This window comes from Lepidothrix coronata, unplaced genomic scaffold (genome assembly GCF_001604755.1).
Source record: "Lepidothrix coronata isolate B3197 unplaced genomic scaffold, Lepidothrix_coronata-1.0 Scaffold1, whole genome shotgun sequence".
Classification (NCBI taxonomy): Eukaryota; Metazoa; Chordata; class Aves; order Passeriformes; family Pipridae; genus Lepidothrix; species Lepidothrix coronata.
In genome coordinates this window covers 12,523,650-12,551,083 of record NW_016690181.1, presented here as the reverse complement: position 1 = coordinate 12,551,083, position 27,434 = coordinate 12,523,650, and the positions used below count along the sequence as shown (strand labels likewise).

Sequence of the window (27,434 nt, the reverse complement as noted above, 5' to 3'; positions counted from 1 at the left end):
TCTGGAGACCAAGCAGCATGATGCTGGGACCCCACCAACCAGGTCACTCCCCTGGATGGACAGAAGATTTTATTCTCAAATTCTTCAAAATAATCACTGAATGCAACTTCCAGGTTGAACAAATATAGTCAGGAGATCATAGAGTCATAAAGTAGCCCAGGTTGTAAGGGACCTCAAAAGATCACCTGGTCCACCTTTTGTGCGAACGGGAACCTATTGAGACTATCCAGCACCCTGCCCACTTAGATCTTGAAAACCTCTAGTGATAGGGACTTGACCACAGCTCTGGGGAGGTTGTTCTGGGGAATGATTGTTCTCACTGTAAAAAATATTTTTCTGATATAGAGATCACATAGGAGCCACTGGTGGCTAAGAAAGTCCTGCTCTGAAAACTAGGAAATGAAGGCCCAGTGAGAACCTCCACTGATGGAGGAGACCAAGAGGAAACACAGATATTTGCTGTTTTGGGAAAGTCTTCCAGTGACCTCTGTACTTGCTTCTTGCTGGGATTTTTGGCAGCTTCAAAAAACCAAAACCGACCTGCTGAACTCCAACCCCAGACAGGCCATGCAGACCTTGAACTGTCCTGGCTTCCCGCTTCTCTCCCCGCTCACGCTTCACCAGCTCCTCGTCAGAGCCAGTTCTGCTGTCAAGCAAGGAAACAGCAAGAAGGAAAGCAGGGAAGGGAAGAAGATGTGCACCATGTGCAGCTTCCTGACCGGAGCCCAGCGGATGTGACTGGTGGGGTGGGAGCAGTAGGAATGTGCAGCCAGGCGGGGGAGAGGGCAGTGATGACTGGCCTGATCTCAGAAAACCACAAAAGAACCCTGGAAGGCTTTTGGAATAAAGGCCAGCTTCATTCCCAGGCACAAACAAGCAGCCGTTATGGAGTTGCCTTTTGTTACTGAGCACTACAGCCTCCTGGGATGCAGCAGAACAAGACTCTGCTCCAGAGTTTATTTAAAAACAAGCACAAAATATTTAATGCAACAACAGCATCTTGTACGATGAATGCTGGCGGTGTTTCTCCACAGAAATGCTAGGCTGAAGGCTGAGAAAGCAAATGAAAGCAACCGAAGTGCCCAACCACATGCTTTGAATGGTGTTTGTTTTCCCACACCCATCCTTCCCCTCAAGGGATGGGGCTAATGGGGGAGTCTCTGCCTCCAGACTGGGTGCCAGGAAGCTGGGGGGCTGTTTCAGGGCAATCACAGCCCAGACTGGAACGACCAAGCCCTTTTCCCAGAAAGCAGCCTGACACATCTTAGCTTTCATTCCTGGCACACAGGGCTGATGACGCATAGTGTGGTTTTGGGCTCCATGTCTGTGAGCAAGGCACCTGTCATCCCCATCATAAATGGCACATTATCCTCCTTAAAGTCAGAGGAGATTCCCCCCAACTCCACAAGCCTCCTCACTATGTAAGCACCAGAGACTGGTTAATTCCTGCTAGCCTGTCATGGATGAGGAACTCTTCACTAAAGTGGTATTTGCTCCTTCAGGGCTCCATCCGAACTGGCACAATTTGGCACGAGCAAGGCTCCATCTGCCTTTCACATGCCACTTCCCAGCTCATTTTTATCACAACTTTCTCAGGGGTTTCAAAACAAGAAGCACTGTTTGCCATAAACAAAAAGTAAAATGAGAGTGGTATAAAATGCAAACTGCACTGCTTACAGCCATACTGCTCCCTCACACATCAGCAGTACATAACCCTGGGAACAGCTGGAGCTGCAGGAACAGGTACAGTGAGCAAATCATGTACAGGTATTCATGGTACAAATGCATTTCCACATCCTTAAGCAATGCTACAGTGAGATTTCTAGCCCTTTGGCACGGTTCTCTGATAAGGCAGCAGCAGGTAAAATTGCTAAAGATGCCACATGTAATCAGGCACCCACCAAAATAAACTGTGAGCCTCAGGACCTGTATCTCAGAGTTTGGGAAGTCAGAGGAGCATTCGCAGAGATGGGTGGGGTCAATACTGCCTGGAGTCCTCCTACTTCCTTTTGAGATGGAGCCTTAAAGCAGAAAGCTTTAGGAAAGAGGCCAACCACTCTTAACTTCATCTCCTCATCTGCATTCAGAGGAGGAGCACAAAAGCTCTTCGCTCAAGAGCATCAGGATGATGATCAGAAAAAGTAGCAGCAGTGGACCAAACATCATGCCCCTCTTCCCCAGTACAACCAGGGCATGTGTTGCTTTGGGCTGCAGAGATCTCCTAAAGCATTAGCCACATGGAAAGCCCCCAAACATCAGAGCTGGGGAACTGATAGTAATTGAGCGCTTCTCTTGGTATGGTGCCAGGTGGGAAATGGAAAAAAAGCAGCAAGAGGCCAGCTTAGCTCCCAGCTCAAGCAGATGATACCTCCATGGCCCTTTACCTGCAGACCAAGTAGGAAGCAGAATGCTCAGCTCTGGGAGCAGGGAAGGGAGAGAAAAAGGCAGTATTCAGTGTCAGTACTAGCTCTGGCATTAAAGCAGCATAGCTGGTGCTGGCAGGGTTGTAAAACCCATGTCCTGTCCCTGCTGAGAACTAAAGAAAACAAGAAAAAATAAACAGTCTTAAAAACAGGACACGATGAAAAACAAATAAAAGGAGGAACAAGCACAGGAGAGTCCCTCTAAAACAAGCAGGGAGCAGGCCAGCCCTGGTCAGCCCTCCTCCCGTGCCCCACCATCCCCATCAGAGATGCTGTGCAGCTCCAGGCATGGGCAGTCTTGAACAGTGCCCTACCTCTCCCCCCATTTCAATCCTCTCCCAGCAGCTTTAAGTTGTTAGGCTAATGGAAGCCAGTCACTTCCCCCAGGTCACCATGGCAATGTTTCCAAAAGACAAAAAAAACCCCAAAAAAACCCCCCCCCCAGCATCAACACCATGCTTCCTGGGAAGGCAGGGCAGCTCTCCAAGCTGTGTCTGCCCTCCCCATGGGATGGGCTTTAAAAAGGGGCTGAGAGCAAAGGGGAAGAGAGATTTTAGTGTTTATTCTCCCAACAGGCTCCCGGGAGGAGACTCTGCACATCCAAGAGTTTTGCAAGCCTCCAAGGAAAGGAGGGAGGTTTCAGTGCTGTTGCTCCTGGCCTGGAGATGCTGAACATCACTGGTCTCACCACCATGGTTGCTGCAGGGAAGGGTGGGACCATCATACAATGGTAGGAGGGAGATTCCATCATGGAAGAATGCCCTCTCTGTAGCCAAAAAAATGACCATGATGTTTTTCCTTGCAACTTGGGGACAAGATACAGGCAGGGAATGGAAAGTCTCTCCAGGACAGGGTTGAGATGAGAAAAGGATAACTGCATAAGCCGGCCAGCAAGGGAGGGTCTCCCAGACATTTTTGTCCTGTTGGCTGATAGAATTGGCCCAGCAGAGCTGACAGTGGTTTCTTGAAAGTGGGGTGAGAGAGAGAGGGGCTGGAAAAAAAGAGGATTTGCTGGAAATGGACAAGTGGGAAGCCCCTCCATTCCCCTCCGCCCCTTTTCCCAAGGAAAACATTGCTGCTCTGTGGCTGCTAATGACTTCCAGATGGAGCAACAGGGTCACAAAATGTGGAGGGCTCTCCTGGGGCTCTGTGGTTCACACGGGGAGATGAAAGGCTGTACACGCTGCCCTCATCTGCAAGAACAAGGCAAGGAGGAAGCAACAGGCACCTCCCTGTCAGAAAAGCAAAGGGGTGGTGGAAAAAGCCCCAAAGAACATCCTCACATGCACACACTTGTGCCCAAAACAACTGCACAGAGATGCCACAGTCAGACTTTTTCTCTTCTGCCTGTTCCACTGGAAAGGGATTTGAGTTTTGCAAAGTCAGCATACCTGTGAAAGCTGGGAGGAGGCCTATGGCACATCTCCAATACTAGGGTGGACAATAGTGGCACAGCACAGGAGACCCAGGTTGAAATATGCTGGCTCATCCTCTGCCCCAGCTACAGTACTTCTGAACACCTCTATGTGACCTGGGGTCTCACCCACAAACAGCACAAATCCCACTGGAGGATTCCTTGCAGGCTTTGCATGCCTTAAACACATTGCAGTTTTCAAAGGAAAACTGTCAAAGCTACAGGTTTGAACAGCTCTGAAGAGCAAGAAGCCACTCTGGCACAGGTCTGGGGCAGCAAAGCCAAAGGGAGGGAACAAAGGAAAAGGACAAGTACATTATTTGTAGTTCGGTAGATCTGAAGCCAAAATAACCCGATGGTACCAATTATTTAAAGTCATAATCAGTTTTAGTCTGCAGAGTAAATGAATCTCAGGGGTTGGTCATGATGAAGGTAGATCGAACTGCAATTAAATAGAAATGCAATTAAATAACATGTTGATTTTTTAACAGAAATTGAATTCTGTGATAAGAATACAAACAAAATGATTGTACTGTCAAATACACGGTATAAGCCAGATACTTAAAGAAAAGTATTGACAAAGTGTTTTGCCTTAAAACTGCTATTTTAAAGAGAATCCAGTATTATTGAAGAAGTTGATCTGACAGTGATTAGAGAAAAATCTAGAACAAGTAAAAAAACCACCTTTTTTTCCTTTAAGAGACTAAATAATTATATTGTCCTTAACTGTAAATAATTTTATTTCCAAGACAGAAAAATGCATGTACTTATATTTTTAAAAACACATGTATTATTTTTTAAATAATCCATTTTCAGTGTAGTCCAAGGCCAAATGTAAACCTTGGTTTCGAATGCCAAGCACGCAAGCCTGGCCACAGCTCATATGTCTGCTGGCAAATCTCCGACACAGGGAGCCTTGGCAAAGAAGAGCACAAATGGGTGAGAGAAGAACCCTGTCCTGAACCAGCCGTGTGCATCTGCAGAGATCACTGCAGCACCTCATGCCAGGTGGTTTTTCACTAGTGTTCATTACAGGACCTAGAGACCAGGACTCTCAGGCTCTTCTCTGGCCCTTTCACAACAAGTTAAGTAAAAGATTTGCTGTTGAGTCTAACCCCATGCTATACAGAAGTTGGCACTATCTCTTAAAGATGCCTAAGATTTCCAGAGGGATGGGGACAAGGATGTGAGCACCTTCTCACTGCTCATGGTGGGTCCACGCTCACTGTAGCACTGCTGACTTCCAGAGCCTTTGTAACACACCAGAGCTCTGCACAACCCCCTCTGCAATGAAAACTGCCCTGGAACCCCAGAAATCACTGCTTTTTGTCCAAGGCAGTCCTGAAAGACTAATTAAGCTGCTGTTATGGATAGAAGGCAGAGCTCCTCCATGATCACTTAGCCAACACAGGTCTATTTGGATGATGGGCTGGGATGCTCTGTGCTGATGGCCCCATCTAGGACCCTTGGCAAGAGCAGCCAAAGCACCCTCACATGCTGTAAGGACAATGGGCAAACCTTGGGGAAGCTGAGACAGATGTCCTGATGCCTACCCACCTATGCACCGCTGCTTGGCAGGCCCTCCTCTCTGCAAGGGTCACATCCCCCTGACCCAGCAAAACCTCACGACAGGACTTCCAAAAATCCAGAAGACACCTATGAAAGCTTGCCAGCAGCTGCAGTTCAACTCAGATGTGCACTCATTTGTGAGAAAGACTTCAAAGCCTCCCTGTGCTTTCTGGCCCATTTATTCTAGCCCAGTCTGCGTGAAAAGCAGCTTGAACTCATTTCCAGGCCAGAAATCATTATCCTGGACTGTGTGTGTACAGAGGAGGATGGTGAAGATGGTCTGTGATTCACCTTGTTAGAGAGCCTGCATTCCCGTTAGCTGGTCTCCCTGGCCTCTCCTCAGCACTCGGCCTTGCAGGCACACTCAACCACCTCACCATTAGTCTGAAGCCACTGCTGCCCTCAGCTGTCCTCTGCCTTGTCTTTCTCAGGTTTTGCTGTCTGACCAGCTTGGGAGCCAGTCATCAACCTGGTATCCAGGGAACTCCCCCCACCAAAAAACCCAAAACCTCTTCTTGCCTTTCTGTTGGGCCAGTGATACCCAGCAGGACAGCAGGAAAGGGGAGCAGTGGCAGCAGCCTCAGTGGCCAAGTTTAACCTGTATGCCTGCCCAAAACCTCACACCCCTCCCCAGGGCTGTTGGTGCCGCCATGCTTCAGGGAGGAGACACTGCCCTGCAGTGCAGATTTACTAATAAAACACAAAAAATATAAATGGGAGCAAAATGAACCACTTCTTCACCCTGAAAGCTGCAGGGAAACCGCACCCCAGCTCTGGAAAACCCTCCCTCAGTCACTCTTCATCGTGGCTGGCCCCACTCCCAGGGCCGAGCTAATTAGAGGCACTGGTCGTATCACCCTGTCACTTGCTGTGAGCTGTTGGAGGCAGATTTCCTATTTTGGATCTGGTAGGACAGAGTGAAGCCGAGACCATCCAGCTGCCATGCTCAATTCCTTGCCAGGCAGCTTGAGGGAAAGCACAGGAAGGGCAGGAAGCAGGGGCGAGCACCCAGTGATGCTCCCAGCACATGGGCAGTCCAGCAAGGGCAAAATGTGAAATCCTGGCATGGGGATTTAAGGGAAATAAGAGCCAAGGCTTTTGTCCCCAACCTCCTCAAAGCATTTCACCCACGGCAGCCATCTCCAGGCATCACATAACCAAATCCTTGAAGGATGGGGAACCTGGCTTTTTCCTCCCATATTATCTTCACTGTCATCCCACCGAGAAAGGACAAAAGCAGTAAGTCCAGTGTCATTTGCCTCTTTAAGAACCCCAGGGGCTCATAAAACTGGTGATACCACAGCACTAACTTGTTGTAGAGAGATCAGACTGTTCCAGTTTGTACTGGTATCTGCAGAGAGAGACCAGCTCAGCCTTTTGCTATGGGCTCTCATAACACATTGATTCACAGTTTTGTTGTTTATTTGTGATTTTTTAATGGCACTTTATGTGTAGGGTCAATAAGTACCTGAGAAGTGATTAACCAGTTGTTAGCAACTTATCAATACCTCTAGCTATCCTGAAGGATGTTTTCTGCCTTGTGACCAACACCTTCCCAACCTCCAGAGAGACAGAGCTTTCCAGGTGTAGTATTACGCAAAGGCAAGAAGGATTTTAGTTTTTCAACTACAAATAAAGCAAATAAATGCCTATCAGACCATAAGCCTGGCTCAGATGAAGAGCAAGTAGTTTCCTTTATAGTCACAAAAGCATGAAACTACTGTGCTCCAGCTATCCCCATCCCTGGTCCCACTTAATCTTTACAGCACTGAAGCAGTTAACTTCCCATTTGCTGGAGCATTGGGTCCACAGCCAAAATGGAAGTGCCAAAAGCCAAGACTGCAACAAGTGGTTAGGGGGTCAGATGGTTTGCACGCCGTGCTGAGGAAAAGCCCACGAACAAGGGTTTGTTTAATAACCTCCCAAGCCAACCCACAAGACAACTCGTTGGATGCAGTGCCAAAGTGCTGGGGAGGAGGGGTAGCGCTTGTGGGAAACTCCAGCCCCCAGAAGCCCCCTCCCTGTGGGCTGGATAGGCGAGTTGGGGAACAGCTGCCTGCACCCGGGGGGGACTGCAGGGATGGCTGCTGCTACAGTCCGGTATGGAAGCTGAGAGCAAGGATTGCTCCTCTCCTCCTGCTCCTGCAGCAGCCTGAAGGCAAATAAGAATCACACCTGGTACCCTGTAGCTGCCCTGCTCGCCACATCCTCTTTCTTCTACTTCCCCATTGCCCTCAAATCCCACATGCCAACCAGCTGCATTCGTTATTTTTCCTGTCCGGTAACACACAGATGCCTTGGGAAAAGAGTCTGTAACAAACAGCTGCACCTTTGAGGCAGGGAAAAGGACACAGAGAGAAACAAGGAGACACCAAACCGCTGCTTTCCTACTTCCCCTTCTCGCTCAGTACCAAGCCCATAATGGAAGTTTTCCTCCTCTAACAGTGTTTATTGCTTCCCCCTGTCCTGCAGTGCCGTGGCAGAGCCTGGCTAGCCTTTAAAAGCCTCCTGACAGATCCCAGGACCAGCGCCCTGTGCCAGACACCAAAAAGTGGTTTGCAAGGGGCGGGGGTGGGGAAATCAGCTCTGGAGGCCAAGCTCAGAGATGTTCCCATTCCCAAAGCTGGAACATTGTGTACATGTGTACATTGGATGCCAGACGAGAAAAACGAGGGAGTATCAGTTGTAGGAGGGAGGAAAAATAGGGGTTGAAAAAAAAAAGCAAAAAGAAATCCCAGCCTTCAGATTTGAGAGGTCTGGCTGGGAGAGGCAGCAACTGAAAGAAATGCTCTTCTGTTATTACTGCATGGAAATTACAGCTGCCAGAAGGAATCCAGGCCAATCTGTTGCTGAATATAACTTTTAAAAGACAGCCAGCCTCAAATCATGGGCCATTCACGGGTGTCGGAAAGCCAGTGTGGTGGTGGGACCCATGGTTCATTCCCCACTGTCTTCTAAATAGCAAAGGCCAAGGACAAAGACAAAATAAAAAAGGGTGGAAGAGTAAAAGATGCCCAACAGGCAGGAGAGAAGGACTCTGCCCCATGCTCCAGGTCCCCTAAGTTTGGGGAGAAAGTGTTAACTAAGGAGACATCTGTTGTTGGCCTCCCAAAAAAAGGAGATGTTTGGGCTGGTTCCTGGAAAGGGGAGAGTTTAACTTCATACAAGTTCTGAAGTTCTGTTTTCTCTCTTTAAAATTGAGATCTACAAAGGGGAAATGCTGGGTGTGAGGCATCAGAGTAGAGACAGCAGGAGAGGGAAACCCACCAGTATTTACAGCAAGAGCATCTTCTGTAATCAGGCACAGCCAGGGAGAGGGCTCAGGCATGCCATTTCATGGGCAAGCAGGGAAACACAATGGAAAACCTTTCCAGAAAGTAATTTTAGCTACAGGTGAGAACAGGACATCAGATGAGACGATGTTCCCAGCCCCGCTGGCTTGCGCTCCAAGCCAGCCCCTGCCTGGCAGCCAGCCCCTCCTGCAAGCTGCTCCCCCTTGTCTGCGAGGGATCATTGGAGAACAGGGCAAAAATAGGGGCTTTCATCTTCCAGCAAGCCAGCATGCTGTCAAATTAACAAAAATCATGCTAAGCTTAACTGTAACACACAGAGGCTCCACCTGCCCTTCCTGGAGAACATGAGTCACGCACTCACCAAGCTTCACTTTCGACTGCCAGGCACTCCGTCAGCTACTTTTACACCCCTTTAGGAAACAAGACAAGCTTCCAAGAAGTCCCCCCTTTCCCAAATGTGCTCTGGGAGAGACTGCAGTGGAGAACAGCAGCGAAGAAAACCCACTGCATGCAACATGTCATTTTACACTTTTAGCTGATGTGACTTTGGATTCTGCGCTTGGGCCACAGCCAACATTTATTGAAGATTTTGGCTGGCGTGGCAGGGGATATTTTGGAGAGTATGAGGGCAGCAGGAGGCATTTTTATTTTGACCTCCTTGTTGCTCACCTGGAGCTTTCTGCCCTGCTTTTGGGTACACTGCAGGTCACCCTGAGGTGTAACACCCACACAGCAATGCCAGCATTCCCAGACCTACTCACCGACGTAGAAGGTGTTGGGGGCCTGCTTTTCCCCCAGCTGCAGGTAGAGGATGTTCGTTGTCTGCGAGTCATGCCGGAGCCACAGGGCCACTCCCAGGATGATGCCTCCAGCCAGCTGGGAAGAAAGCAGAGGGAAGCAAGGGTTACCCACTGTTCTAGCCACATGGGATCCAGAATGGCAGTTTTCAGGCAGGAGCAGAAGGCTCGCTTTTCATCTTCCTGCAAATGTACAAGAACATCCTTCCTAAACATCATTCCACCCCTATAACATGTTTTGTGCCCCATACACATAAGCCACATGATCCTCCCTACTGTATGAGAAGACCCCTCATTCTGGGGATGTGCAAAGCCCTTTCCAGTTCCTGCAGCTGATTTCTTTCCCAAGAGTTATTTTATTATGCTATTAAAATGGAAGGCGCAGCCTCACCCAAGCAGCACGAGATGTGCCACTGACATTTTTAGGAGAGCTTTTCAACAGAAGTTAGGATCAACCCCAATTACTCCCTTTTTCCAATGGGCTGTTATCACTCCATTTCATTTCAGTGTGGGGGAACCATACATTTTTCCTCTATCCCCAAGTCTTGAATGCACACTACTTCCCATCCAGGGGCAGTCTTCCAGTCTAACAGACCTAGTGTTCCTCTAGTACATACGGCTTTCCCCAATGTCGTAATACAGGGACTGAAGTGGAGCAAGGCTTCACTTCAGGCCAAGGCACAACCACACTGCTTTTGGAGGCCTCCAGGCTGATACTGATGCCTTGCCCACGCTGTTGAACAGCAGAAGAGCAGCACAGTTGCATATACACGTGTGCACACCAACACGCAAGACTGACCCTCAGGGCAAGGGTGAAAACACACTTCAAAGATGGGAGATGTTCTGCACATGGAGCATCAGCTTGCCACTGGGATATTTATGCACAAACAATGGGAAGTTTTATGACTGAGCTCCTCACTGTTTTCTCTTTCAGGAAGGGGCTGGGAATGGCAGTGGAAGATGGGAGGAGAATGGGGGCACTCTAGCAGGGATGGTGTCATGAAAGGAACTCAAACTAGAGCATTTCCAGCAGGACTTGCTGTGTTCTCCAAGACACCCCTCCTCCATTTAAAAGCACAAGAGAGAGGGGGAAAAAAATAAGCATATGTTGAAAAAAACCCAAACCCTTAAGAATTCAATATCACTGCTGTGAAAGGCTGGAAGCACCTGTTCAAATGCCAGTTTGAGTGTCCTAAATCCTTGGAAGCCATTCATCTTAAAAAAGGGAAGAAAACTACCAAAGAGTACAGAAGTGGAAACATGTTTTTTCTAAAAGGGTCTGAGTCAGGTCCGCTACAGGCATGACAGGCACCATAAAGGTCACATGAAAAACAAAAAAAGTTTTTTCAGTATAAGTGTAGACTCCAGCTGTGCAAGCACAGCAGAGCCTCAGTGAACACAGGAGGACTCGAATCTGCAAGTCAGGCTGTTGATGGGAGCCTGGCTCTGCCCCTTGGGAGGTCAGGTGGTGGTTTCCTCCTTGCTCATTTTTACAAATCCCAGTCACGAGATTTTTACAGGGGTACCATTGAAGCTGGGGCAAAACCACACCATTTGTGCCAAACTCACAGGGCAAGCTGACCTTGGGGCTTTTCCACTTACTGGAGGGAGAAAATCCCCACAATCTCCTGGAGAGGGAGGGAAGATTTTTGCAAGCCTTTCCCCAATTTGCCACCAAAGTAATCCGCTGGCACAGTCCTTCATCCCTCCTGCACTTGGGACAGCCTGAGGTTTTCCAAACACTGGCAATGGAGAAAAGTCACGAAAGCCAGTCTGTGCTCAAGTCCAGCTCCAAATAAGGCAGGTTGTAGCTTTGCAGAAAGTTACTCAAATCCAGCCTGGTGTGGCTCGTTCATTGTCTGAGGGTGTAACAAAGTTCGTGTTTATCATCCCAGAAGGAAGAGTATGTCCCCAAATTAATCAGTGCCACTCTTAAAGTAAAGGTCTCTTGGTGGCTGCTAGCAAGAAGAGATCCTGAGGAAGATCTGTGTTTCTGTGCTGGCTGGGAGATGGAAAGAAAAAGGCTGCAGCCCTTTTTGTTTTGGTTTTCCCCCTGCAAGGACACATTGCTCCGCCCTGGTATGCTGCCTTCTGCACCCAGCAGTACCCACCCCAGCACACCCTGACACCCATGGTGAGGTTGAGGTGACACAAGCAGCTCCTTTCCAATCAAATTTGCCCTAAAATGCCCAACAGAACCAAAAGCAGGCTGCAAGCTATCCTCGAGATATTTTTTAATCATTGGGAACATCAGCTGAAGGGACGGAAACTATTCTAATGCATCAAACCAACCCCAGCAGTGAGGTCTGCCTAACACAGCCAGCTGAACCGACTCCAGATGTTCCCAGTTTCATCCTGAATGCACCCCAGGAACACCCCAAGTCTCTCTCGCATCGCCCAACACCATTTGCTTTTTTAACAGAGCATGGAGGACTTCTGAATGGAAGCTTTTATCCAATAGCAGCTGGATTTCTTAAGAGAAAATGACATTCACTTACTAATGAAAACAAGGTTTAGGCTATGATGAATAACTTTTTCCATGAAAGCCATACATCCTTCCACCACCAAGAAGCGCGGAACATAATTAAGGCATCTTTCTTCCCAAAGGAAAGAAAATGAGGGAGAAAACCTTGTTGGCTTGCCACAGTAACCCTGCCTTCCACTGTACCTTGCTTGAGATAATGTAATTTTTAATCAAACAACTTTTTCCAGATAAAGGCTTGGTGTTTTCTTCCCCCTCCATCCTACAACTGCTGCTGTTTGCCAATATGAGAGCCAGAAGAGCTCCAGCCACTGATGAGTGTCATGCTCATCTCTAGGCTGCACGTTCTCATACATATACTATCCCTGTTTTTTTCTGCTGTAGATATCTGTGATCTCGTGCCGATTATCCCCCTGCTCTTTGTGTGCCCAGCTTGTCAGACAGCAACATCGCAGAGGCTTCGGGCCATCACTTGTCACGATACACTGCAAGTGCTCAGCTCAGCTCTCCATTTAAGTTTTTGGGGGCTGCCTTAACGAAACCAATCATCTAAAAGCTGCAACTTGAGCCAACGCCAGCAGCATGTCGGTCTTTGATCTGCTTTCCACAAGCCGCCTTCCCCAGTCAGCCCTTCCCCTGCCAGCACCGCAGCACTTGCAGAGGCACATCACCAGTGCTCCCCAGGACAGGGCTGGCCCTGGACCTCACGCCCTGGACAGCCTGCCGGCACAGCAGAGGTGGCGCAGCAGGCTCCAGTGTTTCCTCTTTACAGCTATTTTCCAGCTTCCAGAGATTTATTGCTTCTTCCACAGACAGCTAGACTTTTCCAGCTGGATCCTGCCGGCCCAAGGCTTCCTTTTCAGGAATGCCATTCCTGCTTGATGCAGTGGGGGGAAGTCCCCATCGAATGCTGCCTAAGGGAGGGAAAAGGCAGCCTGTCCTTGAGAGGTGATGGGACGGTACCCCGAACGATGAGGTGTCACTATATGAGTACCCTTATGATGGCATGTGTGCAGTCCTGGTTTGCTGCTCCATCCACAGTGCATGTAGTGAGGCTCCCTCCTGGACTGAGCCTCACCAACTGACATGCTGTCCACCCTAAAATTTCCCAGGTCCAGCTGTGGGGCAAAGGAACAGACCCATTTTTCACAGCTTAGTCACTCCTCCCCTTCACAAGAAATTCTTACAAATTAGGGGTGCAAGGAATGGCCCCGTTCTTCCTTTTCATGTGGTGTACCCCATTTCTGAGCTGCCCCCACCTTTGCCTGTTGCTTCCCAGAACTCACATATGCCAGGATGTGCCTCACCTCCCTGGTCCCTTCCGCTGCCTCCAGCTCTTTTCCTCCTGCTCCCTTCCCTCCACCCTTCTCTGAAATAGGTTTCCTGGCAGGGAGGACGAAAAGGAAGAAGTCCTGGCTTGCCAGTCATGCCAAAGCAAAGCAGACATTCTGTGGCTCAAGTCACTGAATGAGGGAAGTGGAGGTGCCAGCAGTTTCACAGTGCCGTATTTTTAGCAGCCAGTCCTGCCACCAGGCCATGCTTCCCAACCTGCGTGAGCCTAAGGGCTGGGAGAGGCTCTCTTCCTGCAAAAATGCTGCTGGCAGAGCCTGTGCTGCAATGCCTGTGAAATACCACTGCTACTATCAAGAAGCAGGATGCTGCCAAGAAAGCTTAACGAATTTTAGCTGGTTTATGATTAATGATGGATATTTTTAACAGGTTTTCAGACTGCACAGGTTTGCAGCTTCCCTTACACCACCCGGAAGCAGAGCCCTTCATGGGGGCAGTACCAACTGATAACTTGGGGTTGAATGCTTTGCTCCCATGTCATTTGGGGTTCTCTAGCTGGAGCAGCAGGTATCATACTTTCCAATATGTGCAGCGTAAATAATCAAACAGCATCTTGTTGCTGCACCCAGCGTGAGAGGGGAAAAAGCAAGGAGATAAGAGACTCATAACTTGATGGAAATTACCTTTGGAAGGGCAGTACATGCCCTTGCAAGGTCTGTGCTAGGACCTTACAGGTTCTGCTCTACCAGCTTGAGGACAGAGACGGGCAAGAGAGGAACCCGTGGAATGTGTGCAGGTAGCACCAAGCCTGCCTGCATCCTGCACCTCATCTCCTGGAAAGCAGAAGATGAATTTCTTTTCTATTGAAAATAGCTGAGCCTCATGTAAGTGCTGAAAGGGTTTGGGGTGCAGCAAGGGGCTGGTGGCTGAATGGTGGCCCATGAACCTGGAAACTTCAGCTTGCTGCTGTGAGAGTCTCCACGTTATGATGGCACATCTTCACGCCAAAAAGGCATTTGAAATTTTAAGGTGAGAAGCACTAGAGATCACCCCTGTGCTGCTTGTTGGGATGCCCTGAAGTCCCTTGGGAGGGCGTAAACAAGGGAAGTGACTTAAATCAGACAGGCAGTTTCAGTTTGACAGCCACACAATCTAGAAGCTTATCTGCCGAGCTCGGCACAGGCGCTCGCAAGCAGCAGCGGCAGATAGCACTCTGAAAAGCGAGGTCTCTCTGCTGCCTTCCACAGTGCAACGGCCTCCAAATGTCAGGCTGAAAGCTTGCAGGCAAGGCCTGCCCAGAAATTGCCAAAAGGGCATTTGGGAAGAGCCCTGTGCTCTGGAGGCAGGAGAAGGAAGGCAGCCTGCAGCCCATGCTCTGCTCCCAGCAGCACACCTTCCAGCAGCGGCTATTAATAGAGCTGCCGGCTGGAGCGAAATTCTCTGCTGGTGCCTATAGTTACCAGCCCCACAACAGTGGAGAGCTTTTCAAAACAAGCTCCAGAGGAACACTCCCGGAGGAGCAGCATGCCAGAGGCCAAATAAAGCTTGATGAATGAGAGTGGGAATCCAGCACCAAAATCCAGAAGCTGGGCCCTAAGATGGAGAGCACTGAGCCCGCAGGCTGCCCGCCTGGCACAGCCTGATCCTTACTGCAGACAGAAGTAGCACTTCACAGGGTTTAAACGCCCTCAGCAGAGAGGAAAACAATTTCAGATATTACTTTAAAAATCTGGCCCAATACGTAAGCATTTAACTACAATGGTAATACAACTGCTTTCCCTTCTTAATCGTACAGTGAAAGGCACTTGCACAGTGCAGGATCAAAGTGTTTCTCTAGGCATCGCACGTTAATGCTCTTGCAGGAGATAAGCATTACTGTGGCCGATAGAAGAATTACCTCAGAAAAACTGAGCAATCCCCCCTCCAGCCACTAGCGCTCCCTCCTCACAGCTGCAGCTCAGCCCATTTAACTAAAACTGGGTACGGGCAGGGCACCTATCTCTTCAAAAACCTTCTGTATGCAGACTTCAGAAGAGGTTTTGTAGGTGATGTTAGGACTGTGTTCACTGGACAGAGTCCAGAAACACATCCCAGAGACCCATCAACAGGAAAACCTGAGTCCAGTTACTGACCCTGCTAAGGAAACCTCTCCCTTGCCCTTCAAACACAGGTATCATATAGCTGAAGGGTCAAACACATGTGGAAACATGCTTGCCTGTACATCATCCCAGGATAGCAAACCCAACTGGTAGAAGAAGATGCTGCGTCAGCATCAAATTTTTGCTGCTCACAAGGCTCTCTGCGATTCCCAACGGAGACCAATAACCAAACCAGCCAGGCACTACCACTAACAGCACTGCAGCAGAGCTCAGCACAAGTCTGCACCCAGAACAAGATGCAAACTACTTTGTTAGTCCACAGAGTTATTTCAAGCTCGTGTTTCAGAGCTGCATGCTGCATGAACCACGAGACCCTCTATTCTTCATTTAAACCTGTGAGCACTGGTACGTGGCCACCTTTCTCATCTTGCTGGGAGGGTCGTGAGCCGCTCAGCAGAACTGTCACCATGGGACCACCACCACAGATAGCTGCCACCTCCTCACACCATAACCTCTCATCACCAACACCAGGTATCTTTGTGCACGTTTTGCAAGCTCCAAGGTACGGTTCACAGATTTTCCAGTGTTGCATAAGAAAATATTCAATTCTTCTACCCCTTCTTTTTCAGTCAACACTGTCGAAACAGATTTTCACTTCCACCTTCCCTCTGCTCTTGCCCTTTCTCCCCTTTGCACCCAGACTGTACTACACCCTCTCAACACACGCAAGAGAAAAAAGTTACACAGTGCCTAGAAAATGGCACTAGGAGCAAGCTCTTCCTTTTAATTAGACACCTCTCTGGTAGGGCAGCCAGCAGTGGTCTAGACCTGGAAGACTGCCATGGGCTGTATTAGCTAATAAGCTGGGCGATCCTTCTCCGAGCAAGTCGATTTCTCCTTGGTTATGTTTAATTACATTTTAAAATAGCTCACTGGCTTCCTTTGGCCTCCCCAGGGACTCTTTGCAGCGGTGGTCAGTTCAGCCCCATGCTCTGAGCTCTGCTATCGGATTTGGATAATTCAGGAGAGCAGTCAAACTCCAGTTATCTACTAAGAATGGGATGGAGAAGCAGTTTCACCTGCCACGTGCCCAGCCCAGTCCCACTCAGGGCTGTGCATTGCCCAGTAACAGATACAGCCACTGCTCCTTCTCAGGGCAGACCATTCCCTTGCTGCCAGCCACCTGAAGGTTTTAGGAAAAGTTTGCAGCACAAAAAAGCTTTTGTCTCTCCAGCTCTGTGTTTTGCTAACCAGGTGAAGTCCCCAGATGCTGACTATGGCCTCCTCCACCACTTTGGCAGGTGGATGTCACTGTGAAACACGTGGGGACCCTTTCTTTCCTGGGACAGGCACCTTTTTGTACATGTGGTCCATGCAGCAGTCACTGCTCCTTTGAGAGCCATCTTGGACCAAGCACGTAACCTTGGCATCCTCTTCTCAAAAATATGTCCACAAAGGAAAAACAATCCCAAAAAATCAAATAAATATCCCAGGAACAGAGGGCAAGGAGCTGACAGCAGGGCCACCTTTTTGCACTGGTGTTCAACACAGCAGCTTTGTGAAATTCCCCCTGCACTGCCAGGGGAAGGAAGAGGGAGGAAGCCAGGGGGGTGTCAGTTTATTTACAGGCCAGCAGGATAGCAGGACTACTTAAAAAAGTTATCTAAGTATCTTTCTTATTAACACCGTTAAGGCTGAGAATTGCCTTTCATCCTCTCGGGTGCTGGAGCAAGCTCCTGTGCAGCATAGCATGGTGCCTGCCGAACTTTGGGCTCTGCCTCTCACTTGTTTTAATCAAAAGGGCCGGTCAGCTGGGCACAAGGCAAATGACAAGCAAATAAGCACGAGGAGCCTGCCAGCTGTTGCATGCTAACTAGCTGGCAGGGCCACAGGGCTGCAGGTGCTCCATTTCACACCTCCCTGGGGTCAAAGGCAGTGCCATGACACAGACAGCCTGCAGCAAGGGTGCTCAGCACCACATTCTGTCTTTAAATGCCACCCTGTGAAAAGGACCATCACACTTTGTTGGCAAACCAAGGCATCCCTCCCCAGCTAGGGATGCAAGTCTGGCTGCTAACTGCCTTTGCTGCATGGTAAACCTAATATTCCCTAGTTTAAAAGACAACACAGAAGGGCGTGAAAACTCTAAGATCTGGTATTCAACCACCCTTCAGCTGGCCAGCCTCACAGAAAGCATTGTTAATTCTAATGAAGTCCAGGCTACCAATCCATACAGGAGATGGTCCAAGGGGAATGGCCACTGGCAAGTCCAGCGCTGGGAAGTGTTTTGGGGAGCCAGTGGGTCCCAGCCCACAGGCACCTCTCCCTGGGAGAAGCTGAAGCATCTCCCCCCAGCACTTCCACAGAGCACTGTCCAAAGGGTAGGGCAAGGCACCAGAAGTCCTACAGAGAAATGGTACAGACTGGCTATTCCTCTTGGAAGCAAAATGCCCATTTATAAAAGATCAGCTGTTTTGCAAAAGATTGAGGTGAGTGGGTGAGCTTGTCGAGGAGCAGTGGCTGTGCAGACCCCCCAGCATCCTTCTTCCCACCCAGGGGACCCTTCCTCCCTCACATGCACAGCCGGCAGCTTCTTCAACAAGAATGGCAGGAAATCAGAACCAGAAGGGAAGAAAAAGCCCTGGGATAAACATGATAACTCGGAAGGAACAACTCGGAACACTTCACAGACAACCCTACCCGCCTCTATCCTGTCATTTTAAGGGTGGAGGAAAAGGTTAAAAAAACCCCCAACCCAGAACTGTCCCACATTCGTGCAGCTGCAAACACTTCAGGTACCAATTAACACCACTATCATCAGAGCTCATCATCTTGCCCTTGGTCAGCCTTATACCCAGAAATAAGGCAAAGAGGCCTGAAACAAGGCCAGTTTTGACGTGGTTAAGCCTTACACCTCCCAGAGGTGGGAACCCCCCCCCCCAAGAGCTTCCCCATGCAGCCCCATGGAGGAGTCAGCAGGCAGCACAGCTCCAGGTGCCAAGGCAGGGTTTGCTCTCTCTGGAAGACATCCCTCCCCTTCCCACCTCCCCAGCCCTCCTTGCTGCATTTTCTGCTGTGAGAAAACATTAAGAAAAAAACCCAACTAATCCTTGACAACAGAGTCGGGTGTCAGAAAAGGGTGTTGGACAAGGGCCACATTCTGGCCATGCAGCCAGTGCCCAGCAATCGGTGCCTTGCCTGGTAGGGTGGGGCTGGGATCACTTTAGAGAAAAAAAAGCATTTTGGAGAATGAAAACCAGCCTATTAAAAACTGAAACCAGCAGCCTGCTCGGGCACATCTCGTTGCCCCGGGGCGCAGGAGCAGGGAGAGACAGTCTCTTGCCAGCCAGCCCCGCGCTGCCGGAGGCTGTTTGTAACCGGGACAAACCTGGTTTGCTGGGAAACGCCGCTTTTTACTAAATTAGCTGCATGTCTGGATGGATTATTTCAGGAGAAACTTTCTCAGGAAAGGCAGCCTCTCCAGCTTGGATAGAATTTGCATCCTAAAATAACTTCCCAGGCTGCGGGGGCAGCGGTCCCCGCTTGAGCGGCGAGGCCGGGTCTCGGCAACTCCGGGGCGGGGGGCGCAAAGCCAGCCCCGATCCCCCGTGTTTTTTGAACACCCCCCTCCTCTGCGGCGGGCGGCAGGGCCGGCGCCTCCCATCCCTCCGCCTGGCAGCATCCCTGCATCTCTCCCTCCTTCCCTCCATGGCTGGGGAGCGCCGCTTTCCCCGGCGCAGACCCACAGCAACAGGGGCTGCGGGAGCGGCGGCCCCCTCGCCCACCCTCTCCCCCACGGGTCTCCCCCCCCTCCTTCCGCTCCGAAAGGGCGCGTATAAACATCTGTAACGGCTGGACGCGAGCATCTTAAAGGGCTTTTCCAACCTCAAACCATCCTACGATTCTACCTCCCTCTCTCCGTACCTATATAAAAACCATACATAAATAGATATAAATGTACAATAAATAAATATATATATATATATGCATGCGTTAAAAAAAAAAGCAAAGGATAAGCAGCCCTTCCTCCCTCCCCGAAAAAAAACCCAACAAAACCAAGCAGCAGCTCCTAAGGCACATCCCAGGCAGCAAGTCTCAATGCTGGGGGGCAAGAAAAAGGTTAAACCCAGGCGCGGGCAGACGAGCCATATTGCAGCCCCGTTATTTAAAGGCTGGGGGGGCTCAGCCCTCCCCCCCCCTCCCCGCCGCCCCGGTGCTCACCCAGAAGATGAAGTTGAAGACGAAGAGGAGGTATTTGATACACTTGGTGCAGCCTTCCACCCCCATGGCGACGGATCTCCCAAATCTCTGCTGCTGTGCTGGGCTGGGGCGGCGGCGCGGGCGGAGATAACCCACCCCGCCCCGCGCCCCCCAACCCCGCCCCGGACACGCCCCCGGACACGCCCCCCGCTCCATGAACGGGGGGTCGGTACACGCCCCCCCCCGCCCCTTCCCGACACCCGGGGTTGGCTGCTGCTTTCCTCTTTTTTTTTTTCCTCTTTTTTTCCCCCCTTTTTTCTTTTCCCCTTTTCCCTTTTCTTTCCCCCCCTTACCTCATTTTTCCTTTTTTGCCCCTTTTTTTACTTTCTTTTTTTTTTTTCCTTTTTCTATTATTTCCCCCCTTTTTCATTTTTCCTTTCTTTCCTCTCTGGAATTTTCTCTTCCTTTATTTTCCTTTTTTTTCCTTTTATATTTTTCTCCCCCCCCCCCTTTTTCCTTATTTCCTTTTTTCTCTTCTCCCTTTTTGCTTTTCTCTTCCCCCATTTTCCCCTTTTTCCTTATTTCCTTTTTCTTTTCTCTTCACCCTTTTTTACTTCTTTTGACTTCCCCCCCCTTATTTCCTATTTTCTCTCCCCTTTTTTTCCTTTTCTTCCTCTTGCCCAGTTTCCTTTTCTCTTTTCTCTTCCTCCCTTTTGCTTTTTTCTTTCTTTCCTTTATCTTCCCCCATTTTTTGTCACCTCTTCCCTCCATTTTTCTTTTTTTTCCCCCTTTTTTAATGTGTGTTCTTATTTGTTTGTTTCTTCGTTTTCCCCTTTTTCTCCTCTTTTTCTTACCCATCTGGGGCAGCTCACAGCAAAGGTGCCTACACACGAGTGGCAGCCACAGGGGCAGAGAAACATTTCCTCATTCTTTTCACCCTCTAGTTTTATCTTAAGCTCTGATCGCCACACACTTTTTGCCTAAGCTTGTCGCTTTAGTACTGCAAGCGATTGCATCAAGTCCGTTAGAACCACTCGGGATGCTTTCCCTCAGTTACTGGGTCACAAGAGCATCTGGGGGGCTGCCCACCAAAGAGATTTGGGTCACACATGTCCACAGTTCAAGTAAGGCTCCAACTACGACTTAAAAATTTTAGTTAACTCACCCCCAAAGTTATGCAGTAGAAGCACAATGAAATTTCCCAAGCTTTTGGCTGAGACCCACTTTGGTCCACTTGCTCATCCCTAGAAATATAAATTGCTCTCCCCCATGTTATGCTTGGAGCAGGCTCATTTGCTTCTCTAGGGGCAGGGTAGTAAGTCACACAACCAGAGTGTAAGAGGATGCCCGGAAAAGGCAGCAGCGAGCAGCTCCAGCCAAGGTCGGCACCTTACCATGCTAAATATGAACCTGGCACCCGCCTGCAGTCTCATCTGTGGAAACCTGCCCTCTTTCTGCCTGGGCACTTTCCTCGAGCAAAGTATTTCAGGGAGCGGCTTCTGAGCCAAAGATTTTCACACTCCATCTGATAGAGTCTTCCCTGCCATGCATCCCATAGGCAGGAATGTGCTGTTAGCTAAGCACACATTTCCTACACACGTACATTGAAAATGAGTCAACTTTTTCCGAAATCATTCTGTTGCCCTCACGAATGAGTTAGTCCAGGGCTCTGTCACATTCATCAAAACCTTCCTTACCCCTCAGTAACAACCCACAGCGCTCCATGGCAGTGGGGACCAGGAATGAATGGAAGTTGGCCCTGTTCCCTAATTACTTATGCTGAGTATGTCCTCGATTGTGGGCTTGCCATGGATTCATAACCCCTTTGTCTCTAAGCCACATTCACTCATCCAGACTTACCAACAAAGCCTGAGTTTTCAGGAGGCTATTTATGCATGTAACTGCTATCCCAAATTATCAGCACGACCCATCTGGTTGCAGCAATAGCTGTAATTCTGTGTGGCTCCTGCTCATCAATCCAAAGGAAAACAGCAGGATCCCGAAGCTGCTCACTTGCTACATCACAGCACACCACATTTTTTTTTCTACACCTCCATCCTTTCCAGCTATAAATATTGAAACGAAAATACACCCACCCCCACCACCGCAGAAAAAAAAAAAAAAAAGTAGAGGTTGGAGACAGAAGACTATATGAACCAAAGGAGCCTCTCATGCACTTAGGCAGCTGTTTCCAGAAAAACTCTCAGAGGTGCTGCTTGGAGAGTCTGTGCGAGGGATAGAAGGGAACCAGCTGCAAAGCAATAAGGCCTTCAGCAGCAGCAGCCCCACCAGCTATGATGAAAAACGACTCTCAAACCAACTTTTGTGCACTGGAGAGCAGGAAACCCCAGCTGCAATCACTGCCACAACGTTGGCATTGAAACTGCTTCCAGGGAGCTTGGGATAGCTTTTTTTTCTTGTGGTTTTTTTTTTTTTTTTTCCCCTCTGTTGCTTTTCTTTTCTTGTTTTCTGCCTTTTTTCCTCCTATGTTGAGGAGTGAATGAATATGGAAAACAAGAAATAGACCTTTTCCTATCCTCTGAAAATTGTATTAGCAAACAATTTCATTTGGAGCTAGTATAGTCCTGTTTCTGGGACCTCTCTTCAGCTTCTGTTGGAGCACATGTTGCTCAGGGACAAATGTGGACCTGGCAGGGAGAGCAGGGGCACAGCCTCACCATCTCCTCTATCAGGAAGCTCCCGGTTACAGGCTAAAGCCTACTGGGTTTAAACTGTTCATACCAACAAAGTCCTCTCCAAAAGCTGGAGGTGGAAAAGGATTTTGAGCTTTGTCCATTTTTCTTGTTGGTGTTATTTTAAGCAGCTCAGCTGGGTACATTTGAAAACTTTGACCTTAAGGTACAGGAAGAAAAAAGCCACCACCATAGCACAGTGACAAGATAACATATACTGTTTCCCAGTACTGTGCATAATTTCAGGCGTTGTATACTCATTTCTCATGTTGAGTACTCATTTTTCACACTGTGCTACTTGCTGTACAGCCCATAAAGTACCACCACTGTGTTCCCAAGGCTCTCAGTGGCTTTATCAGCTCTTTATAAAATGCTGCTTTATAAATAAGTAAAACTAATTTGCAAAAATTCAGTTCATCTCTCAGTGTCACGTGCTGGTATCATGTGTGAGTGCTATGAATAGGGCTGATGACTTCCCTTTTTAAGGAGGGTGGGCTGGTTGCAATGCTCATAGTGCACCATGATAACACGGTTGTTCACAGAGCAACCAGCTGCAGGCAGAGCTGTGAAGAAGCTACCTACCTCCCAAACCTTGCATCACTAAAATAAAAAGGTAAACTCTAAAATAAAAAAAAAAAATATCCCCAAAATGCCAAATTAAAAAATTCCCAAGCCGACATTTAAATGTGCTTTCGCAAGTGGGTTTGCAGGCAGAGCGAAGCAGCAGAGAGTGGGGGTGCTTGCAGTATTTTTCCTCTGTCTGTTGGGCTTGGGTCGTTGGGTTTTTTTGTGAACCTGTTTATAAAAGTCAGTGTCACGATTGTGGGTTTTGGCCTCTATGGGTATGACTCACCAGGGTCTGTTAGAGCAGAAGCAGCTTGAGCTGCCTCCCAGTCTGGGTTTAGCAGGACGACCCTTGCCAGCGGGACTCGGCAAACTCAATCCCCAGGACTCTGAGCCTGCTTATACTAGTGAGATGCCCACCAGCCTTCCAGCAGCTCTACATTAATAGCCCTGTTGCTTCATAGAAAGCAATGAAAGGGAATGAAAGGAGAGGACAGACACACATCCTCCCCACCTCTTACACCTGTAACTGGAGGGCTGCCGGCCAGGGTGTGAAAAGATTAGCATCAAGGCAGGCTCTATTGACCAGGGTCTCTGGGAGATTTGGGATGAGCAGATGGGAGTCCCTCATCCACTGAGGACCACAGCATGGCTGCTGCTGTGATATTCTGGCTGCATGGCTTAGGCTTGCGTGGCAATCCACCTACTCTCCTCAATGAGCACAGAAATGGTGGACAAACCATGGGAATAAAACACACATCATCTTGTGGGTGAGGTACTAGTTAGCTTTTAACCACTACTTACTTATTTTTAGTGGAAGATATGACAGAAATAGCTTGGATTTCCAGTTTACCTGTGGTGGTAAAAAAACAAACAGCAGCATTACCAAAGATCTTTAAATAGGACATTTTGGACTTGCATGAAAAGAAGCTCAGAAATTTATCCTGTGGGAGGCTAATAGTCCCAGAGCTCATAGGAGTAACTTACTAGACAGCCAACAAACAATACTGTTTTTCAAGGCAGGGACCAAGCAAGGGCAACCTGCAGTGTCTGTACTGGCCTATGGCAATGGGAAGGTGGAGCTCCATCACCTCAGAAGAGACCTGTCTACACGCCTGTGGAGCCAGCCAACACTTTCGAGTAGAAAAAAAATAATATTAGAAATCTCATCCCCATAACTAAGGGGATATTTTCAGAATACCTTTTCTGTGCCCCAGCAGGAGCGGCTGGTACCTGTTCATTCCAAAAATCACCATGCCCATATCTGCAAGTTCAGCCAAAGCACTGTGATAGCCCAGGGGGTCACACTTGCCTTGCAGCCTCTGGAGAGGGAGATGCAGCAAGCAGAGACCTGTAGCTGCGCCTGAAATTTCTGTTTCTAATAAACTTAACAAATGGTTCCCATCTGTGTGGTCTGTCTCTCTGCCATCTTTAAATATTTATATCAACATATCTATGGTGATAGGTTAGGTTATATAAGGGGGGGGGAGTATGGGGAGCAGTGGGGAAGGACAGCATCAGCTCCTGCTGGAGCTAAGGCCAAGGGAGAGCAAACCTGAGTGGGTTTCCCATCCACACAGACACTCTCTCTTCTCAGATCATGAGCCCAGAAAGTGAACATTCATTTTTCTCAGGGCATCAGGGAGGGCCGGGCCACAGCTGGGCTGAGCTTCGCTTTGCGAGGTGCCATGTGGAAGAGCAAGAGCCCAGCCCATCAATGCAGAGAGCTCTTATTGTATAATCAATGTATAATTCATTAGTAGGTGAATAAAGAATGGAATAGCCTATTGCTGATGCAATGGGACTAAAAAGAAAGCAAGCACGTCCATGAGCAAGCTGCTACACACGGGGGTTAAACAATACCACTTAGTGACGCTGACAGGCAAGAGCGGAGATTTTGTCTTGGGATAATATAAACAACCCAGCTAGCAGGCTTCCAGTAACTCCAGGGAGAGCAATGCAGGGATATGCATCTTTCTGCAAAAATGCTGGGAAGGACCTTTCCTTTTTTCTTGCTGGGTTTTAAGGGAACAGCATCTAGAAAACAGCAAGGCAGCAGCTGTTGGTTGGGACCTCCAGGCTTGTCTGAAATTATTTCTCCCAAGATGCGCCAATTCCTCACGAACTGAGAAACCACCATGTATTTCTTCCAGATAAAGAGATGGCTTTTTCTCCTTGACCCTCCTGGCAGGGGTAGAGGTAGATATGCAGTTTGCCTCCAGGCATAAATTTGTTTGATGGACCCCCAGAATGCCAGGTGACTTAAGGTAGCAATTACTATGTGCTGGGGGTGAGAGGGCCAGCACAGCAGGGAGCAGAGCAGCTTCACCAGGAGGCCTGCAATTGGTCATGGGTTTGGCAGCTACAGCCGAAAGCTGCATAACGCACACAGCCTGTGTTTTTCCAAAACAGCCTTCGAGACTGCTCTGGAGCTCCTCCTGCTCAATCCTGTGCTCTCTCCCACTGTCCCACATGGTCTTACATCTCTCAGTGGACAGGGTTGATGTTTGCTGCCAGTTGCTCAGTCTCCCAGAAGACGAACTACACAGTTCAGAAAAAAATCACTTTTCAGCCCAAGACTGTGTTTTACTAACAGAGAAAGCTGCAGTGACCCTCCATGTGAAAGCTGCAGGCCATGTGTGATCCAAACGTGTATTCACAGCAGCTTCTGACCTTACCTCCTTTCAGCTGTGCTGGCAGAGATCTATGTGGGGCATCTTCCACCTCTGGCTGCATTTCTAGAGGAGAATTATAGCCAGATGCTTTTGCAAATGCATTGCTTCTGCTCCTGGTTAGAAAAACATATGTCTATCAACTATTACCTCCAAAAATATTTAGTGTGTCTTCAGCTCATAAACACAGCTTTCTTTACCTTGGCAGGAGGTGGCTTCCTTACCACCCCAGCATGCAAAGGTCCACCCACATTTGCCAGCTCTAAGGCTTTGGAAGGACTTGCTCAGCAGTGTCTCCTCTAGGAGCTTGCTGCAGGCATGAATCCAAGCTGCACAGCAAAGGGGCTGTTGCATGAGGAAGTTGTGTTTCGAGGGCAGTGGGAACTGGCAGACACAGTCAATAGAGCAGGAAATAGCAAACCATTTTGTAGTTGAGACATCACACCACGAGACTGAAAGATTCTCACACTCACCAGCAAATCCCTCTAGAGACTCAGTATATTACTTAACCTGTGCTTTTCACAAGTGCTCTGAGTTCCTTGTTTTTTTTAATGAGTACTGAAAAACTTGATTTGCAGAAGCCCTGATCATCCTTGGCTGTTGTGCAAAGCTGCACACTGCCCACCTGCAGCTCTGCCTGAGCAATACATTGAAAAACCATCATCCACTGCTGTTGGAGCAGATGCTGGGAAAGCTCATCTAGCTCATAAACAAGCTATGGTCAGGCTACCCAGGAGCATGTGGCAAGCCCCACAGAAGGCCTCAGGGGAATTTGATGTTCATGTTAGCAGAGCAGGACCCGAGCAGTGCATGGGCAGCGAAGGGTGGAGAGCAGCACAGAAGGCTTCTTGCTGCTGCCACGGGCTGATGTTCCCTGGTCCCATAGGTTTATAGGTAGCGCCTCAGGTTTACAGGTACCTCCACAGGCCAGAGCAACCTGGCCTTAGGTTGCTCCCTCTTCCCATGTCCTCAGATAGAGCTGGAGGGTTGTCTAAAGCAAAAGGAAAAGGGTAACTCATGACCCCAAGCTAACACATACTCATAGAGAGGCCAAGCCGCGATTGCCCAGATGACCTTAGTGGAAATAACTAATAATTGCTGCAGCTTAACTGACAATTAGCTGAAGCCAATTCACAATTAATATTTAACTTTGCACCTTTGTTTTGTACTTTTCTTTTTCTCCTGCATATGCCTACATAAATAGGATTTCTTTCCCATCAAAGTGTATGTTGACATGCTTTATGACAAGCAGCTTCCGCCAGAGCAAGCCCCAGGAAGGCTCACTGCTCTGCAGGTGTTTCCTAACCTGTCTGCCAGCTTGCATCCCCAGTGCTCAGCTCCATGCTCTTCTCCCAACAAAATCTCTCTCTTGCTCTTCTCAACACTGTGTAAATCTTGGCACTGCTTACCAATAAGTTCCTGGGATTTTGCTCTGGTTGCACAAGAGCTGTATTTCGCCCCCAGCGAGCAGCAAATTAAGGACATTGTAGGACAGGGACTTTTTGTGGGCAGAGGTGAAAAAATACTGTTTAATGCTCACCCACCTCGCAGGCTCCACCAGCCATCTCTGCATGCTGCCACTTCTACAACTGTGAAACAAATGTTAATGCTGCACATTTCTGTAATGGGTTTCTAAAATTCAAGGAGTTGAACATATCTGCTTTTCTGCTCCTGAAAATTACAGCAGGATGCCATTGCAGGGTGGCAGGAACCCCCGCTGCTACACAAAACATAAGCTCTGGGAGAAGAGCGTGTCCAGCTGGGCATGGCTCTGTCACCTGCTCATTGAAGGTGCTCCTCCTTGCAGGGGAACTCCAGTGAAATGGGAATAAAGCTCATGAGATGGCCACTGGCCATCATATATATGCTACTCCTGTCCTATCCCTTTACATTAGAAACTGATCTGGGAAAGTGGAGCATCTCAAGCTTTAGCAATAC

At 48.8% G+C, this 27,434-nt stretch overlaps 1 protein-coding gene across 1 annotated transcript in view; it reads right to left on the bottom strand.

Moving 5' to 3' along the window:
• The window catches only part of CD81 (CD81 molecule), a 33,677-nt gene extending 13,955 nt beyond the window's left edge, over positions 1-19,722 (bottom strand). The window contains exons 1-2 of the mRNA XM_017809516.1: positions 19,589-19,722; positions 9,461-9,575 (exon numbers count right to left, since the gene is read on the bottom strand). Coding sequence (XP_017665005.1) covers positions 9,461-9,575; positions 19,589-19,654 — 181 coding nt within the window. The 5' untranslated portion in view covers positions 19,655-19,722. The remainder of the gene's footprint in view (positions 1-9,460; positions 9,576-19,588) is intronic.
• Between the last annotated feature and the right edge of the window lie 7,712 nt (positions 19,723-27,434).